Source organism: Danio aesculapii, chromosome 4, assembly GCF_903798145.1.
Source record: "Danio aesculapii chromosome 4, fDanAes4.1, whole genome shotgun sequence".
In the NCBI taxonomy this organism is placed as follows: domain Eukaryota; kingdom Metazoa; phylum Chordata; class Actinopteri; order Cypriniformes; family Danionidae; genus Danio; species Danio aesculapii.
In genome coordinates this window covers 56,741,850-56,753,889 of record NC_079438.1, presented here as the reverse complement: position 1 = coordinate 56,753,889, position 12,040 = coordinate 56,741,850, and the positions used below count along the sequence as shown (strand labels likewise).

The following is a 12,040-nucleotide window of genomic DNA, read 5'->3' as shown; positions in this document are numbered from 1 at the left end:
ACATTACAAAAATAAATTGTTTTATATACATAAACACACAGAGTTATGTACAAATGAAGAGAAATATTCAAGCAAAAGTTGTATAATAAAAAACTACAAGTAATAAAACTAATGAGGAAAAAATTAATTAAACTTAATAAATAAAAAAGCATGTGCACAAATGAGGATAAATATTAATTAGGCAAAATTTGGATAATAAAAGAACGAAAAAAAAACTACAATTAATAAAATAAATTATGAAAAAAAAATTCAAATTGATAAATAAATAACTACATATGTACAAATAAAGATAAATATTAATTAGGCAAAACTTGTATATAAAAAACAAAACAAAAATAAACACAAACTACAATTAATAAAATAAATTTGGGAAAAAAATCATTAAAATGAATACATAAAAAAATGCATGTGTACAAATGAAGGTAAATATTAATAAGGCAAATACTGTCTATTAAAAGAACAAAGGAAAAAAACTACAATTAATAAAATAAATGATGTAAAAATAAATTTAAATTAATAAATAAAAATACACATGTACAAATGTAGATAAATATTAATTAGACAAACTTTGCATATAAAAAAACTTGGAAAAAAATTGGAAAAGAATTATTAATGAATAGATAAAAATATGCATGTAAACATATAAAGATAAATATTAATCAGGCAAAACTTGTCTATTAAAAAACTACAATTAATAAAATAAATGAGGAAAATATAATAAAAATGCATAAGATAAAAATGCATGTGAACAAATGAAGACAAATATTAATAAAGCAAAACTATTTAAAATAAAAAAAACTACAATCAATAGAATAAAATGTATATATAAAAAAATTACTTTAAATGTACATATATTTTACTCAAAATTAGTCCCAGGTCAAAAACATTCAATTTTATATACACATATTAATTATTTAAATTATATATTAAACAAATTATATTAATATAACCTCAAGGTAGGATTTAAAAAAATGGATGAATTAAAATGTGCAAAACCAAAATGTCCAGAAATATGTCTCAATATTATATTATTACATGTCAATAAAAATGTATTTCTTGTGAACGACTCAAAATACTGCCTGAGTGGTGAGCTTTTCATTGCATGTTTGTTAAATAATGTGACAAAAAATAATGAAACAAAAAGAGGGAATAAAAATCAGGCAGGAACTGAACTAACACAACATGTATGCGATTATCAGCTAATGCAGATAATCTTCTGATGACCAGCTATATTCTGCTGTCCAAAAGCAAAGTGCAGTCATTTTTGCAGTATTTATTTATTATTTTTATTGCAAGACAACACGTTTGACTTTTAGTGTTAGTATACTGTAGTTACTGCACTTTGCCTTTGTATTGCAGCATTGGCTAATACTTTAAGGTGTCCTTGTTACACATGTTCTATATTCCTGCTATAGTGTGCATTATTTTTTAATAATGAATTGGACTGGAGTCAATAATTTACTATGGTGTCCACAGTTCAGATGCTGTATTGTTAGGATTTTAGCATACATAGCTGAACCTCTTAAGTTTGTATTCTCCTCAAAGATCTCTGATGTCTTTACCTCAGCTCCTGCTAATTGTTCTTAAATCCCGCTTGAAAACTAAAGGAGAGAGATCTTACTCAGTCTATGCACCAAATACTTTGGAACACATTACTATTAGAAGTTAGAGCTCACCAACATTAAGGGTTTATTTTATCAGTCAACCTGCCTCTTCTCTTTGGCTTACTTATACAAAATAGTTTGTCTTTTTAGGAGTCCCGACTGTATAGTAGTATCTTTCTGAATGTTTTAAACAAAACTCCAATACATGGACAGAAGACAGCATGAGCATTTAGAACAAATAATCGAATGTCAATATTATCCCGCTTGCTTTTAAAGCTCTGTCAAGCGAATTCTTACACTTGGTGATTGTCTTCACCCGCTCAACAGAAAGGGTTTTAAAAATGAAAGAGTTATTCACCGATGAGTGACACGGGAAGAACAGCCGCGGTTACAGTCTATATGCGCATAATGCCTTATCACAGGTAATCCATAATAGACGCGGTGACACCACAGGCACGCTCGCATCTGGATCCACATGCATCACTTTAACAGCCAAGAGGAGAGTTGAAAGTTACCTCACAAACACCCCAGCGGGTCAAATGTCCAAATTGTGTGTGTGTGTGTGTGAGAGAGAGAGAGAGGCAGAAGAAGTTTTATAGCATTTCTCTCTAGCAGTGAAATAGCGGCTCGTGCTGTACCATTCCTCAGTGTCAATAAAAGACTGTCCAGCAAACTCACAAGCAGTGGAATTGTGCACAGTTATCTGCTTTTTTATTAGTAGGAGCGTTTTATTTACTCGCCCTCGCCTCCTTCGTCCATAGAATTCTACCACGACATTGCGCATAGTGGATAAATGACGTCAGTACGTAATAAGCAGTTATGACCTATAACTAGGCCCACACAGAATCTGCGTGCACAGATTACCGCAGATTTTCAGCCCATCATTAATTCAGTTTATTTACTTGTGTAAATGTGTGTAAATCTATATTTATTCATCTTTTAAATTAATTACAGTAATATTATTGACTAATGTGAAAATGTTGATCAGATTTATGTACAATGCAGTGTGTAAAGTAGTATTTTCTGTCTTTTAGTAGAGATATTATATGAGAGACTTGCTTTGTTTGCCAAATAAAGTGAATCTAATTGGATTTGCATTTTAAAAATTAAGTAAAAGTTAAAAAGATATTATTTTTTATTTCACATATTAAGGTTTTAGTTATGATACTCCCAAATTAATTCCGCAGAAATCCGCAGATTTTTACCAAAATCCTCTGCAAAAATAGCAAAAAACGTCAGCAGATTTCGTCTGGCCTTAGCTATAACTGAACCGATATCGAATTGTTCCCATCTGCATCGTGGTGCACCGAAGAAACAATTAATTTTCACACCCTTAAAAAAAAAGGTTTCTTATTGACATTAAATGTAAAATTAGATTTAGCTTATTAGCTTATGTCTGTGAAGCACTTTGGTCAACATTCATATTGTTTAAAGGTGCTAAACAAGCAGTTGACCTTGACCTTGTAAGAAGGACACCTTAAACCTCTATGAGCAGCAGCAGGCTGTAAACTGGAGATGCTGTTGGGTTTGGTGATGGTTTAGATGAGGATGATGGTGGTGGTGGTTTTGGGATGAAGGGCTTCACGGCTCTGTCTTACGGTGTGTGTGCCGTTGCGCTGGGCAGTTTTGCGGTCCTCTGGTCGGTGGGGTGTTGTGCGGGTGGTGTGTGGCTGACCGGGGTTCGGGAGGGGCGGCGGCCGGTCGCCTCCTTCATATGAGTACGGCAGAGGAGGACGAGGAGGAACACACGAGGAGTCTACAGAGTCCTGCATTCATACAGTGAAGAGCAGATACTGATGCAGTCCACCAACAACACTGACCTACACTCGCCCTCTGTGTCTGTGTGTGTGTGTGCAGGAGTGTAAGTAAAAGTGTAAGTTAGTTTGTGTGTGAGTGTGTGTGTGTGTGTGTGTGTGTGTGTATGTAAGTGAGTGAGAGTGTGTTTGTGTGTGAGTGTGTAAATGAGTGTATGGGTGAGTGTGTGTTTTATGTGTGTAAATGTGTGTTTTATGTGTGTAAGTGATTGCGTGTGAGTGAGTATGTGTGTGTGTGTGTGTGTGTATGAGCATTTGTGAATGAGCATTTGTGTTTTTTGTGTGTGTAAGTGAATGGGTATGTGTGTGTTTGCATGAAGAAGAGTGTGTTTGAGTGAGTTTGTGCACGTGTGTCCTGGAACAAGTACTTACTTCACTTTTATGCAGGGTTGACAGAGGGTTTGCACCAGGAAAACCTATAAATAAAGAGAAAGTGTGTGTGAACTCATGGCTGTGTGTCCTATAAGTGCTGAAACAAAACAAAACAAAGAAAAAGAAAAATCAAGAAGCAAAATACAACAAAAAACACAAAACAATAAAGTATAAAAAAACACTTCATGGCTGCAACAAACGTTTTATTAATTATCATTGAGTCGAGAAGTTATTCTTTGTGTGTGTGTGTGTGTGTGTGTGTGTTCTGTCTCTCACTGGGTTCAGGGTTTCTCTTGGGTTTGTTCTTGCTCAGCGCCTCCATCACATCCTGAATTCTCCACAACTCTTTCTGGATCTGAACATGTTTTTGACTGGGCGGCTCCGTCTGACAACACACAAACACACTTTAAAGTCACGATGACATCACAACTGACAGTTCTTATATTTTTAATGTGATAATGCAGTGTTTATGATACATTCATGCAATTAATCATATATATATATATATATATATATATATATATATATATATATATATATATATATATATATATATATACACATACAGTTGAAGTCAGAATTATTAGCACCCTTTTATTATTATTATTTTTTTATTATTTCCCAAATGATGTTTAACAGAGCAAGGAAATTTTCACAGTATGTCTGATAATATTTTTTCTTCTGGAGAAAGTCTTATTTGTTTTATTTTGGCAAGAATAAAAGCACTTTTTAATTTTTAAAATAAATTTTAAGGTCAAAATTATTAGCCCCTTTAAGCTGTATTTTTTCAATAGTCTACAGAACAAACCATCAGTATACAATAACTTGCCTAATTACCCTAACCTGCCTAGTTAACCCAATTAACCTAGTTAAGCCTTTCAATGTCACTTTATATCTAGTCCAATATTATTTACTGTCATCATGACAATGATAAAATAAATCAGTTATTAGAGATGAGTTATTAAAAGTATTATGATTAGAAATGTGTTGAACAAAATCTTCTCTCCATTATTATATCAGAGGGGTAGCAGTGCGATATGCCTGTATATTGGTATATCATGTCACGATTTTGCCAAGTACGATGTGATCCTGGATTAACATCTATCTATGATCTTTTTTGTTTCAAAAATATAATCCATACCTATTCCCTACCCCTAATCCCAACCATAACTGTTAATTATTCCCAAAATCAGAGAGGAATAATAGTTGGATAAGCCTCAGGTAGAAGTGCATAAACCTAAATGTAAGCCTAAATTTAACAAATGGTAATGTATCCCTTAATTTGATTGGCTGATTGGAATGTTGTTCCAGGATCAGCAGGCCGCTCTGCAGGACGTCTCTCTGCTGGACCACGCTCTGGACCGCCGCTGGGTTTTCAGAGCTCATCTCGATGTTAATCCAGGAACATCTCCTACTTGGTGAAATCAGGTTGGCATGTTGGTATATTGGGATGCATGCGTTGGCTCGAGGTTGAGTGCCCCAGCAGTGCCGATACACAGCCATATCGCACGATAGTGTGTTTATACAACAGTTCGACGGCATAATCGTGTATATAAAAAACTTTTGAACAAGGATCTATCCAATATCTATATTTCAAACAGATATGCTAGAGAATAATATAGAAATAACCAACTTTAAACCTTTTTTGGGGTGAAATATATACACCGTGTCTCAAAAAATCCAAGCAAAATGAATTCTGTCAGAATTACGTCAAACTACCTCCAACTTTAATTATATTTTGTAATTAGATGGCGAATAGATGAAATGATATATGTATACGTTTCCCACCTCACCTGATTTATATCACCACATTACCTTGCAATGATAACCCAAATATTCACAAAATGCTTCAATTATATCACTTGCAAACTAAACTAGCACACACAGAAATAAAGCAACGTTTGCATATCGGAGTCATTAGTTGCGTGGTGCATCTTCGTGGTTCAGTATCATGTCTTCAACAGTGGTGATGTTTTCAACAGTACAGGCAGTGCGTGGATGACCACTCCCTGCCACATGACATACTGATCCAGAGAGATCAATTTTCACCAAACAAGTAATCCAATCCACCTTTCGTCCAGTTTTCAGTCGTAAATTCACGAAGAAAACGTGAAGCACAGTAGCCTTTCAGTTCTCGTAAACCTTTGATCGAACTCTTATCTTCATTCCAAAACACCATTTTTATTTCAAGAGTTCACACTTAGATATTGTTTGACAACTGTTAGCAGGTTCGGCATGCTGTCCCGGGAGAGAACCCTGAGCTCGGAGATAGGTGAGCCCAGGGCTCCCGCCTGGTCCATAGAGCATTTGAGGGGAGTACGAGATCAGGTGGTTCTCGAGAGCTCCCCGTGGTAAGGGAAGAAAGGAGGAGAAGGGGTGGATGGGGGGTTTCTTCGGAAAATGAAGATAAGAGAGTAGTTCTAGCTAGGCTACTTGTAGTGAGTTGGGGTTAATCTGATTGGCTAACTAGTGAATGTAGATGAGCGGCCAGCTGCAGTCAATCATATCACGTGCTCCTCTCGAAATTAGTTTGTGAAACTTCACTTAAGCCTTACGCAGTTAAAAACAAATCTGTCATCAATACGCCATCACAAGGGAAGGTAAATAAAAGGATTATTCTGATGCACAGATTGCGCTGTTATTCCTGTACGAAATTTAGTCATTCTTTTTCTTGTAGTACGATAAGCGGTCTTATTTTTGTATATATACTGTATACATCAGTAATCTTCATCACCTGTGGACTGCCGAGGGCCTCCAGCTGCTCCAGCAGGTTAGTTTTGGCGAGTGTAACATCGGCCTCCAGTCGATCATATTCTCTCCAGCTTCGCTCCAGCTCCTGTGAACAGCACAGCATTATAGATAAGCAGCTGAGGATACACTGGCGCATTGTATGAGACTACACTGGTTCACATAAATAAAAAATGCACATCAGGATGCTCAAATTAGCTATAAAACCATCATCCTAACATGACTTTTATATCAATCTTATCACTATTTAATAGAGTTGTTTATAAAGAATGCATTACAATTAGTGCTGAGCAATTCCAGCTTTACGGATGTGACGTTTGCAGTAAAAACTTAACACATACATTCACAGAGAAAGTACATGACATCTCTTTATACATGTCTTTATAACTACTTCATAGTATCTTAAAATACTTGCTTACACAAAAGGGTTTTAATATTTTGGTGAAAACTTGATTATTTTTCTTGGCAAGGTTGACATTTGAGAGTGTGTATTGAGAGTGTGTGTTGTCGTACAGTGTTGACGCGGCTCAGCTCTCTGCAGGTGCTCAGCAGGCCGCTCTGCAGGACGTCTCTCTGCTGGACCACGCTCTGGACCGCCGCTGGGTTTTCAGAGCTCATCTCGATCTCCTGACTGGCGGAGAGCAGCGCCGTCTCCAGTGTGTGCTGAAAACACACACACAAATGAAGGCATGAGAAACCCGCTATGTTTCAATCCACCTATTTTTATGTGCATTTGTTACAATATCGCATAAAAATGCTTAATAAAAGCGACAAAATATGCATAAAGTTGGCATTAATAATGAATACTCTTTCATTCAATAAGTAAAAATTGAGCATAAACGACGATGGAAACACATTTACTGAATAAATTCCAGCATGTGCATCATAAATATTTAGTTTTAACAGTATCTGATGAAAAAGATGCGCATACATTCTGAAAATGCACATCAAAAAACAACTAATGCCATATATGTTTTATCCGAAAAGTAAAAATGAGCATAAACCAAGATGGAAACATATTTACCGAACAAATTAAAGCATTTACATGAGTAAAGTGATGTCATTTTGTTTTAAGAGATCATGTGATGATAAAAATGTGTATGATGGGATGCATTAATGGACAAAGCAGTGCTTTCAGCACATCGTAAAACATCTGAAATGTTGTTTTGGTCTTTCTAAAATCCCTCAGCTAAAGTCTGTCATCACAGTGGCTCAGTATTATTTTTATTATTATATTATGATTACGTCCAGAACTGTCTTGAGCATCTGTCTGCGCTTCTAAAGAGCATCTCAGTCTCCAAAATCCACCGCGCATTCATTACATTTCATCTTCTGAGGCGCAACTCATTTATTAGAGAAGAAAAAATGCTCAGAGTGGCTCCTCCGACTGCACAAAACGACATTTTCTGTCTGATATTTGGTGGCAGTTTATCAGAAAGTGATCGATATTGGATAGAAACGCTGCTTTATAAGCAAATGTTTAATGCCATATTCCAGTTTTGCGCATAAATCTAATTCACATCTTTAGATGGAAACACAACAACAAATGAGAGTGAGATGCTGAAATTCACAGATGGACAGACGGACTTTACCTTTTCTCTGTGGAGCTGCTGCAGTTTCTCTTCTTGAGTTCGCACTACTTTATCCTGCTCACAGAGCCGACTTAACTTCGCCTGCAAACAATAAAGTTTGTTTACTTTCATTCTTTATGTACTGATATCTCAGGTAGTCTAAAAATGCATGCGAATCAATGAAAGTATAATAATAATATTATATTTATTTATTCACTATATTGTATTATATGTAATATTTTTAATTTATATTAACTGTAATTTATTTAATATACCTTTTATTTTTATATTTTTTTGTTTTCAAAATAGAAAATAGCTGATATAAAATAAAATAAATCAATCCTAAAGAGACTCACGTCGACGTCGAGCTCCTCTGGCCTGTACATGTAGGTGTTTTCTCTGTACTCTTCAGGACTCATCTGCTGAAATGACAAGAAATACTGTAAGATTTCACACGCATTTTTATCATTCCCGTCCGACAGACTCTCCTAGAAGCTCATGAAGCAATGGAGGAAGCGGCATGAATCCGATCAAGCCTTTATGAGCCCGATTTACCACATGCAACTTGCTCTTCAATATTCTGTACACATGTAAATACACAGAATGAGTGTTTTCTGCTTCAGTAACTCTGACAGACAGCTGGTGCAATATAAACATGTGCAACGGAGGGATCTTTATATACAGTCACGCTGTATACAAAACACAAGCATGCAAACTCTATTCATACAGTTTGCAGGAAGCAGATGAGGGAAAGTCTGATGGAGGTTTCTCTGTTTTACATGAACAATGTCACATAGTATTTTTAATCCCCTTTACTTGTTAAAGGAGAGCTATTCTGCCCCCTTTAAATACCACAGAGATAATGTTTTATAACTGTTTGAAACTGCCCCTTTTAGGCTTTGAGCCAAATTGTGGCATTTTGGTGTCTGTCGCTTTAAATTCAAATGAGATTGTGCTCTTTTCACGAGAGGGCGGAGCTACAAATGCCTGTGGGTCGGCATAGTGGCAGATTCAAAAACAAGACTAATGTCCTATGCTAATGAGGGAGAGATGGTCACTAGTGGGCGGAGCTTTCCCCCTCTGATGACATGTATAAACGGAGAATGTCAATCAAAGTGTTTCCGCAAGTGTGTATTAAATGAATACATATTTTTACCATTAGAAGTTGACTATATTCATATTCAGTTGCCACACAACTGTGTTTAAACCCCTTATAAAAGTGATTTTTGCTAAGTAGGTCTTCTTTAAATACTTTTTATAATTAAAATATTTTTCTAATCTTGACAAACACACATCGTTGGAAAGGTCTGAGAATCACGGTTTCATTTGCGGCCACAGTTTTGTCACACGTAATGAAAACATATTAAATAGGTAATTTAAAAGAAAAACAAGATGTGGAAAAATGCCTTCCAAGAGAAACACTAAGAAGGAAATTTCAACACATAAAACAAATTCTTTTTATCATTTAGTTGAATATTTTGTCAGAATTTGCAATGCAAAAGAACAAATACCTGAAAGAGGGGTGAGAAATATTAACCATATGCAAAGAAAAACAAACAAACAATATTCTTACTCTATTGCCTGACATTTGTATTGTTCTGTGCACATAGAATATTGTACTATCAAGTGAACTCATCTTAATGATGACTGTGAAAAGAAGAAACTCTCATACACACTCTATGAATCATCTCATGAATGAAATACCGCTGCTTCAACACCATCTGCTGCGCTAAAAGCAGAGACAATCACCAAACTGTTCACTGCACTCGTGTTGAACACATCCACAACATCTGCTGTGGGACACCACATATACGCACGCATGCACGCACACACACACACACACAAGACTTTTAAGCATTTTGAATTACAAGTCATAAGTGTGTGTATCTATTTAATACACATATATTACGTCAAAACAAACTTTTATTTTGGATGCATGTGCTCATAAACCATCTCAGTGTTGTAATACCTACTGTATAGGCCATTCCCAAGTCATTATACATAGCTGTGTCCCTGTAAATCACCTAAACACTTTTTATACACACAAAAGTCTTTGACAGGAAGGTTGGTAATATGAGTGTGTGCTGAAAGACAGTGAAGGTTGAGTGTGTAGGCTGTGCTGTAATTACTGTCCTGTTCACTGGGGTCTGTCAGAGCTCCAGCTACTGTGACTGATGAAGACTAGACGAAAAAAAAAGCGCTACAGAAGGGCGCGGATTAAAAGGCATAGGATACTCAGACTTTACAGCATTTCTGAGAGTTTACAGCTCAACACACAGAAACATGAAATAAAGTCAACTTAAAAACACAACTGAGAGTCAAGATGTGACATCCAGTGTATAAAAACCAGCCAACTTCATGAAGAATGACTGAAAAGTTACAAGTTGCATTCAGTTTTACTCCCATGTAGTGAATTTACCACACATTAAGCAACATATATTCAATATATGTATCTCTTATAAAACAGTATGCATTTTAATAATTATTCATGCAGAATTTTTACACTCTAAAAAAATGCTGGGTTGTCAATAACCAGCGTTTGATCAAAAATCGACAAACCCTTGGTTAAACAATGTTGGGTTAAACTAAATATTAATGACACTTTTTAACCCAATAGTTGGGCTTGACCAGCCAAATATTTTGAAGAGTATATATTAATCTATGTATTTATTTTTGTATATTAGCCTGCTAAAATAAACATATGCAAAATATTTATACACCATCAATATTTTAAAACAACATTTCATAGAATATCTCAAATTTTGTACATCAAATTTAATAGATGATATGAAATTAAAATAATATTACATTATTAATATAATAGCTGATAATAGCTATATAGATACAATAGCTTATAAAATAATATTAACATAAAGCTAAAAGATGGTTTTAATTCACTGCAAGTAAATATTTCATAGAATATCTCAAATTTTGTACATCAAATTTCATTGATAATATGACAATAAAAAAAACATTACATTATTAATATTACACAGATTAAAAGCTATATAGATATAATAACTTATAAAATAATATTAACATTAAGCTAAGTAATGGTTTTAATTTACTCTAAATAAACTTCAGAACAACATTTTAGAAAATCTCAAATTTTCTACATCAAATTTAATAGATGATATGACATTAAAAACAGCATAACATTATTAATATTATAGCTATTAACAGCTATAATAGCTTATAAAATAATATCTAAATAAAGCTAAAAAGAGTTTTAATTCACTCTAAGCAAACCTCAGTACAACAGCTCATAAAACATCTCAAATTTTTGTACATCAAACTTAGTTGATGATATGACAATAAAATAACATTACATTATTAATATTACAGCGATTAAAAGCTATATAGATATAATAACTTATTAAATAATATTAACAAAGCTAAAATAGGTTAATTCACTGCAAGTAAATATTTATAGAATATCTCAAATTTTGTACATCAAATTTCATTGATGAAATGACAATAAAATAACATTACATTATTAATATTACACAGATTAAAAGCTATATAGATATAATAACTTATAAAATAATATTAACAAAGCTAAAAATGGTGTTAATTTACTCTAAATAAACTTCAGAACAACATTTCAGAAAATCTCAAATGTTCTACATCAAATTTAATAGATGATATGACATTAAAACAGCATAACAATTTTAATATTATGGCTATTAACAGCTATAATAGCTTATAAAATAATATTTAAATAAAGCTAAAAAGAGTTTAATTCACTCTAAGCAAACCTCAGTACAACAGCTCATAAAATATCTCAAATTTTGTACATCAAACTTAGTTGATGATATCACAAATTAAATAATATTACATTATTAATATTACAGCGATTAAAAGCTATATAGATATAATAACTTATAAACTAATATTAACATAAAGCTAAAAGATGTTTTTAATTCACTGC

General features: G+C 34.0%; 1 protein-coding gene across 20 annotated transcripts in view; it reads right to left on the bottom strand.

The window, feature by feature from the left end:
• Positions 1–12,040, bottom strand: part of plekha5 (pleckstrin homology domain containing, family A member 5) — a 192,715-nt gene that overhangs the window by 10,186 nt on the left and 170,489 nt on the right. For 9 of the 20 annotated variants that reach the window (XM_056456195.1, XM_056456180.1, XM_056456182.1 and 6 more), the window contains 7 exons: positions 8,466–8,531; positions 8,131–8,211; positions 7,052–7,201; positions 6,525–6,626; positions 4,067–4,175; positions 3,791–3,834; positions 3,203–3,370 (listed from right to left, as the gene is read on the bottom strand). In XM_056456195.1, the coding sequence (XP_056312170.1) occupies positions 3,203–3,370; positions 3,791–3,834; positions 4,067–4,175; positions 6,525–6,626; positions 7,052–7,201; positions 8,131–8,211; positions 8,466–8,531 (720 nt within the window). The remainder of the gene's footprint in view (positions 1–3,202; positions 3,371–3,790; positions 3,835–4,066; positions 4,176–6,524; positions 6,627–7,051; positions 7,202–8,130; positions 8,212–8,465; positions 8,532–12,040) is intronic. The other 11 variants (XM_056456183.1, XM_056456187.1, XM_056456190.1 and 8 more) reach the window with 3 other exon arrangements.